General features: G+C 40.1%; 1 protein-coding gene across 1 annotated transcript; it reads right to left on the bottom strand.

Moving 5' to 3' along the window:
* Positions 1 to 6,237: 6,237 nt before the first annotated feature.
* ndufc1 (NADH:ubiquinone oxidoreductase subunit C1) lies at positions 6,238 to 7,733 on the bottom strand. Its single transcript, XM_064973833.1, has 4 exons — positions 7,604 to 7,733; positions 6,843 to 6,946; positions 6,583 to 6,658; positions 6,238 to 6,374 (listed from the first exon to the last, which is right to left on the bottom strand). The coding sequence occupies exons 1-3, from the start codon at positions 7,647 to 7,649 to the stop codon at positions 6,599 to 6,601; spliced, it is 210 nt and encodes a 69-aa protein (XP_064829905.1). The 5' UTR covers positions 7,650 to 7,733; the 3' UTR covers positions 6,238 to 6,374; positions 6,583 to 6,598.
* Positions 7,734 to 8,011: the final 278 nt, after the last annotated feature.

The raw sequence follows: 8,011 nt of genomic DNA, 5'->3' as shown, positions 1-8,011 counted from the left end.
ATGACTTAAATGTAAATGTAAATGTAAATGATTGTCATAGGGTTCCATGACATGTTGATGATTTTCATTACATTTTGGGTGTTTTATTTAACTTTTGTGTTCCTGTGGTGTTCATGGTCAAAAATGACCGGTCATTAGAAATTAATGGGTGAGACTACAATTAGTGTATAAAATTGAGTTCGGGCAACATGCCCATTCATCAGATGGACACACTTCCTCTCCCAGACCCCCACATACATGTGTGTTTGAGCACACACACACACCTCACTCCCCTTCTTGGCTTCCATGTCAACCCCCACAGGAACCTTTCCCCAAATATAATCTTTCTGCCACGAGAACCACACCTGTTGGCATTCTCACAAACAATCGCAACATTGTTTCAATAATATATGAACTTTTCTCACTGATCTGATCTGGTATATAATGCTTTTTTTAAGGCCTTGCTAATAATTCATTATGTGGCAGCACAATGACCAAACGATATACTGTTTGTGAGGCTCTTGGTCATATCTTTGATCAGGACACCGGTGAGGAGGAGAGAGGCCAGGAAACGGACAGTGGAGTAGTCTGTGACAAATAGCACAATATGTTTAATCTGAGTATGTGTTATAGTCAAACTAATTCATACACAATGCTTTTTTGCTTAAAAACGAGTTGTATGAGCTCAGATCAATGAAGCCCACAGGCCATAAATAGCAAATAGAAGTTAAAAACTTGCAATTTTCACAAGAACTTAAGTTGATAGAAAAAGATCTAACACAACATTAGGTGATAATATCTGTATTATTATGGATTTATAATCAGCTATAATGGGGCGGTCATTTTGGACCGGGAACACATAATTAATTAACAAGAAACGAACACAACAGGAGGGTTAAAACAATTCCATGTCAGCTTAGAACCCCACTTTAAACCAATTTAGGCAGACACTCTGTTCAGGTATTTGGGCATTGCATTACACATTGCCAGGGGCGCCGTATGGGGAAGCTAGGGCGATTCTAAGGGCCTGTGACTGACAGGGGCCCTAAAAAATTATTAGAACATTAGGTTAAAAAAAGTCTATATTAAATTATTAACCTATCATCATTTATATAATATTTTATTGACAACGTACTAATACAACTAACGTTGTATTTCTTGTTTTCTTGGCTAAAAGTAAGCATCAAGAGAGCCCCACCCCCCCTCTATTTACATGAAATGGTTCGGTCCTGCCCCCAAACCAGGCCCGAAGGATACTTTTTAGCAGTGAATTGCGAGTGAGGAGTGCCGATGGAGCATCATGTCTCAGCTTCCTAAAGAAAAATCTGTCTTCAAAAAACAAAAAGAAAGAAAAGATAGAGAGAAAAGAAAATGCGACAGTATGTCACCCAATTTTTCACAAAGGAAGGAAATTAACCTGTTAGCTTAGTCCATAGTGAAATAGGTTGCTTTTGCTCCCCTAACATTAGTTACTTAATATCTTCACAGACAATTCTGAGTGTTTACATTTCGCTCATCTTTAAGCTGACATTTAATCAATGCAGGCAAACTTTTAGCAAGCTATTGATACTAAATCAGTTGTCCCTACCCCTGCCTGGTGCCAGGCCCAACAGGTGCAGCTTCAGGCATAGCAGCCCTGTCTCCCCATCCCCATACCCCTGAACCAGCCCTGTCTCCCCATCCCCATAACCCTGAACCAGCCCTGTCTCCCCATCCCCACCCCCCTGAACCAGCCCTGTCTCCCCATCCCCATCCCCCTGAACCAGCCCTGTCTCCCCATCCCCATCCCCCTGAACCAGCCCTGTCTCCCCATCCCCATGAACCAGCCCTGATCCCAGCCCCCATCCCTGAACCAGCCCTGTCTCCCCATCCCCCTGAACCAGCCCTGTCTCCCCATCCCCATACCCCTGAACCAGCCCTACTCTCAACTGAAGAAGGAGGTGAGTAGCATTGTGTTGAATGACATGTTAGTTGGCATAATTGCAGGTACTGCAATGCATTGAGGACAGGAATGTGATTCTCCAGTGAGGAAAAATGTCTCTTGACACAGAGGCAGTCAATATCAGCCTTAAATTAAGAGATGCAGGTTCTTAGAGATGGATGGGAGTCTCTCCTGTCTGAGGCAACACTGATTGCTACGAAAATGGATGTTGCACCTGAATTTAGCAAGGAACACAGCCGCCAGAGGAAAAGGAAGAGATTCCACGGTGAGACCTCTCAAGAGGAGACAGCTCAGGACAGTGCAGCAACGGTGTTTCAGAACACAGTGTTTTTTACTGCTATGGACAACATCATAAGTGACTTGGACACTAGGTTCCACACCACTGCAAAAATTGTAGAAGACTTTTCTGCTGTTCTGAAAGTTGGGCAGATTAGTGTGTGCCAACCACTGATCATGAAGTATTCCAGAGATCTTACACCTGAGGTTCAAAAGGAAGTAAGACACCTGAACACTGTATATGCTGCCACTTTCCCCCCAAACTTGTCCCATCTTGGTCTACTGAAGGCAATTTGTAAGATGCAGCTGCAGAGCATTTTTGGAGAAGTGTGCATTGCTTTACATATATTTTGCACACTGCCTGTGACTGTTGCTGGTGGCAAGAGAGCTTTCAGTAATCTAAAACTGATTTTGTTCAACTATTTGAGGTCCACTATGTCCCAGGACAGGCTTTGCAGTCTTGCCATGCTGTCCATTGAAAGTCGGTTAGCTAGAAAACTGGACTTCAAAGACTTGATCAGTGACTTTGCTAGCAAGAAGGCTCGGAGCTGGACTCTTGGTGAGTAAGTCTGAGCAAGGGCCAGTGATAACTGTTAAATGGCATTGTTATGGATATTGGATCACTACACACATGATGCCCACAGGCTGAGAACAAGACTGAGAACAAGATATATCTCAAAGTAATGGCTGGATTGCCATAAAATTTGTTGTGCACAATCAAGACCCCAAGTGGAAGAAACCTATTGATTTGATGACCTCTTGACCTTTCCTCTAGCGCCACCATCAGGCCTTTTCATTTCCATTCTGTTTTCCATTTCCACTTTTTCAGCTGCTTATTTTCCAGTTGGTATGTGTACTTAGTTCAAAAATCTGCTACTGATTTTATTATTTTGTTTGTTATATCATTCTATAGATGATAATGTTAACTTATTTTAATTGAAGAGGTTAATGTATATTTAAGTAATATTTATTTTAAGTTATACATTGATGTTAAGAGAATTTTCTATTCAAGAATTTGACCATTAAAATTACATTTAGACTGTAAAAGATGGCCTTTAGCACATTTCTTATAGAGGGTGTCAGTCTTGCATCAACTAGTGAATTCCTGTGCAGAGATGCTGCATGCATGTCTGCACAGTGTTATATCTTCACAGCTCACTGTCAGTGAATATTGTACAGTAAATATTGGACTACAAAAGAGTTGAAAGCCTGCAAAGGAAGAGATATTTAAAGTTTTGAATGGGTCGAGTCCACTCGATCAGATGCGGTAGGGATGACAACCCATTATATTGATAAGTGTGTAAATTGGACCATATTACTACCCTGACTGAGCATTCAAAATGTAATGACTACTTTTAGGTGTCAGGGAAAATGTAAAAAAGTACATGTTTTCTTTAGGAATGTAGTGGAGTCAAAGTAAAAGTATTCAAAAACATAAATACTCAAGTAAAGTACAGATACCCCAAAAATCTACTTAAGTAGTATTTCAAAGTATTTTTACTTAGTAACTTTACACCACTGCAGGCCCACTCAGGTGAAAATGGACCAGCCCATCTGGCAGTTGCCCGAAATGCCTGATGGCCAGTCTAAGTAGATAATATCTTGACATGAGGGGGGGAAACTCAGGGGGGGGGGGTTGTTTACTGTCAAAATTGACCACAATTTTACAAATTAGTTTTATTGGCAAGGCAGCAAGTCATCATGTCCTGGCTATCAGAAACACAGTAGACTTCCATAATATAAGGGACAAATATCTGCAGTGCCACTGGAGAGCACAACATTAGCTAGCATTCTCTGTAATCTAATTAACGAATGATGCAATGCTGAAGATCTGTTTACAACAGGGAGGTATGGGGACTGGCTTTTCTCTCCCTAGATGTGCCTAGACCAGTGGCGGAAAAAGTACCCAATTGTCAGATACCTTAATAGAAAGTTACTCAAGTAAAAGTCAGCCAGTAAAATATGACTTGAGTAAAAGTATTTGTTTTTAAATATACTTTCACCTTTATTTAACCAGGTAAGCTAGTTGAGAACAAGTTCTCATTTACAACTAAGACCTGGCCAAGATAAAGCAAAGCAGTGCGACACAAACAACAACACAGAGTTACACATGGAATAAACAAGCATAGTCAATAACACAATAGAAAAAAAAGAAAGTCTATATACAGTGTGTGCAAATGGCGTGAGGAGGTAGGCAATAAATAGGCCATAGTAGCGGAGTAATTACAATTTAGCAAATTAACACTGGAGCGATAAATGAGCAGATGATGATGTGCAAGTAAAGATACTGGTATGCAAAAGAGCAGAAAAGTAAATAAAAACAATGTGGGGATGAGATAGGTTGATTGGGTGGGCTATTTACAGCTGCAGCAATCTGTTAGCTGCTCAGATATCTGATATTTAAAGTTAGTGAGGGAAATGTAAGTTTCCAGCTTTGGGGATGACCCGTGAGATATACCTGCTGGAGCGAGTGCTACGGGTGGGTGTTGTTATCGTGACCAGTGAGCTGAGATAAGGCGGAGGTTTACCTAGCATAGACTTATAGATGACTTGGAGCCAGTGGGTCTGGCGACGAATATGTAGCAAGGGCCAGCCGACTAGAGCATACAGGTTGCAGTGGTGGGTGGTATAAGGGGCTTTGGTAACAAAACGGATGGCACTGTGATAGACTGCATCCTGTTTGCTGAGTAGAGTATTGGAAGCTATTTTGCAGATGACATCGCCAAAGTCGAGGATCGGTAGGATAGTCAGTTTTACTAGGTTAAGTTTGGCGGCATGAGTGAAGGAGGCTTTGTTGCAAAATAGAAAGCCGATACTAGATTTGATTTTGGATTGGAGGTGTTTAATATGAGTCTGGAAGGAGAGTTTACAGTCTAGCCAGACACCTAGGTATTTGTAGTTGTCCACATATTCTAGGTCAGAACCGTCCAGGGTAGTGATGCTAGTCGGGCGGGCGGATGCGGGCAGCGAACGGTTGAAAAGCATGCATTTGGTTTTACTAGCATTTAAGAGCAGTTGGAGGCCATGGAAGGAGAGTTGTGTGGCATCGAAGCTCGTTTGGAGGTTAGTTAACAGTGTCCAAAGAAGAGCCAGAGGTGGATCAGGGAATCACCCGCAGCAAGAGCGACATCATTGATATATACAGAGAAAAGAGTGCCCGAGAATTGAACCCTGTGGTACCCCCATAGTATGAAAAGTAAATGTGATTGCTAAAATATACTTAAGTATCAAAAGTATAAGTAGAAATAATTAAAAATTACTTATATTAAGCAAAGCAGACCACAACATTTTCTTGATTTGAAAATTTACGTAGAGTCAGGGGCACACTCCAACACTCAAGACATTATTTACAAAAGATGCATTTGTGTTTACTGAGTCCGCCAGGCCAGAGGCAGTAGGGATGACCACGTGTTCTCTTGATAAGTGCGTGAATTTAACAATTTTCCTGTCCTGTTAAGCATTCAAAATGTAATGAGCACTTTGTGTGTCAGGGAAAATGTATGGAGTAAAAAGTACAATATTTTATTTAGGAATGTAGTGAAGTAAAAGTTTTCCAAAATGTAAATAGTAAAGTACAGATACTCCAAAAAACTACTTCAGTAGTACTCTATAGTATTTTTACTTTTGTACTTTACACCACTGGCCTAGACACCGTCTACTGATGTGAGACACATGCATGCAAGCATCCTCACCATGAATACAGCAGGTTTTACAGAGCTGCCATCTACAGTATTCTGGAGCACCATATCAATAAGGCATCTATTTACTGTATTTCAATGATCACCCTGATGGTATACGTATCTGTGTATTGGTATCCAGCCAGAGGCGGCAGGTAGCCTAGTGGTTAGAGCATTGGACTAGTAACCAAAAGGTTGAAAGATCGAATCCCTGAGCTGACAAGGTAAAAGCTGTCGTTCTGCCCCTGGACAAGGCAGTTAACCCACTGTTCCTAGACGCATATTAATACACGTGTGAAATAGGAGAAATAAGCACCCACAAAATTATTAAAATATGGGTTTATATAAAAGGAGACATGTAAATACAGTAATCTCTTTATTACACATAGAACTAGATATTATGCCCAGGACATGGGATCATTAAAACAAAATAAAAATACAGAAGGAAAAAAAAGTGTGAAGACATATTCAGATCACCCTGATGGATCCACGAAATAGTCCTGCAAAGCATAATAATGAATCACAAAAATATTAGCTGTCATGTTTTTCTTTTGTAATATAATAAATCAAAAGAACAACAATCTGAATTCAAACAGCAGACATTTTTACAAGTGTTAGAACAGCACAACATCCTAATTCTTGAAAGTCCCACATGCATTACCTTTGAAATTACTAAACTGTGGGAGACTTGAAGAGGGTAAGACTCACATGTTGTCATAGCGATTCATTCCAGGCCATTCCTCACTTTGTACTCATGCACATCAGTGCTGTGCTGTTTGAAGAGCTGCAGATGAAAAAAATAACCTCTATATTTTGGCATTCATCCTGGACTGCATTCAAAAATCCAAACAATGTTCTGCAGTATTGTAAAAGGAAATCAGGGAACAAATGTACAAATATCAGTAGGCTAACTAAGTAATCTTATGTTTTGTGTGTAACCCCCAATAGAGGAGGTGAGCAGTCATTACCAGGCCCCAGAGGAAAGCGGACGTCCCGAACGCTAGGCCCACACGCAGCCAGTTGGGGTTGGTGTGATCTGGCTTTGCTGCGGTGAACGCAGACCGACTCCCAACTGCAAGATAAAAGGACAATGAGATTAATAATCAGCATTTGACTGACTGGCAATTCAACTGAAAGAGTTGTGAGGTTGTAATGCTTCAGTTGTTACTGTATGAGTCTGTTCTTGCTGACTCCCAATAGAGACCCCACAAGTGTCAAGTTAGTCACAAATTGTGCATAAATTATTGTAAATTACACCAATACTAGGTTGACAGATATGTCTCTCTTTATCTCCATAATACAATCATTCGTGAGGTAATTATCGTGCATGAAAATCCTGTGTTTGGACTAATGTTCACATCCCAGGTAGCTAATAATACCTAATTAACTAGTAAGCTAATGTCACTTTGCTATCTAGGTATAGTAGCTCATTCAATCATCTGAATACAGCTACTTTGTGTTTTCATGTCAATTGCAGTGTTATTAAAATGTGAATGGCTATGAATGTTGCCATATAACTTAGTACTTCACTTAGTCAAGAAAGTTACGCTAACCTTGCTAAAATAACGTTAGCTATTGACATTGGCTAATGTTAGCAAGCTAAGCTAAGGTCAGGCCTCAAAACAGCCCGATAGCCAGTCTTCTCGCAAGGTTAACGTTTAAAAAAAAGTATATATATATAAAGGATTATTGCACAAATTATACACCTGTTTCCTTTTTATTTACTTACTCTTGCTGGCGCTTGCTGCCCGTAGTAATAAACGATTTAGTGTCATTTTAGCCACAGAATTTGTTCCCTCATCCGAAATCGGTTCGTGACGAGCTTTGATCGACTATGTGCCCTGTCCAGTGGAGTAGAATTTGAAATGATCACAGAATAATAGATTTTAAAAAAAGAGGGGTGATTTTATTTAGAGATTAAAGGCTCAGTGTTCCTAAAATAAAGTACACACTTGAACCATTTACTGTAAAATTTTGCAATAACATATTCACTTCTATATGTCATGTCTTTACGTCTATGATGCAAATATCATGTTTTTACGTCAATAATGCAAACCACATAACAGTGATGACAATGCTGCAATTATGGATAATGGCTACGGAAATGGACTGTAAATCTTATCTAATTCATATTTTT

The sequence above is a fragment of the Oncorhynchus masou genome, chromosome 9 (assembly GCF_036934945.1).
Source record: "Oncorhynchus masou masou isolate Uvic2021 chromosome 9, UVic_Omas_1.1, whole genome shotgun sequence".
NCBI classification, from domain to species: Eukaryota; Metazoa; Chordata; class Actinopteri; order Salmoniformes; family Salmonidae; genus Oncorhynchus; species Oncorhynchus masou.
This window is presented reverse-complemented; position numbering and strand designations above follow the sequence as displayed.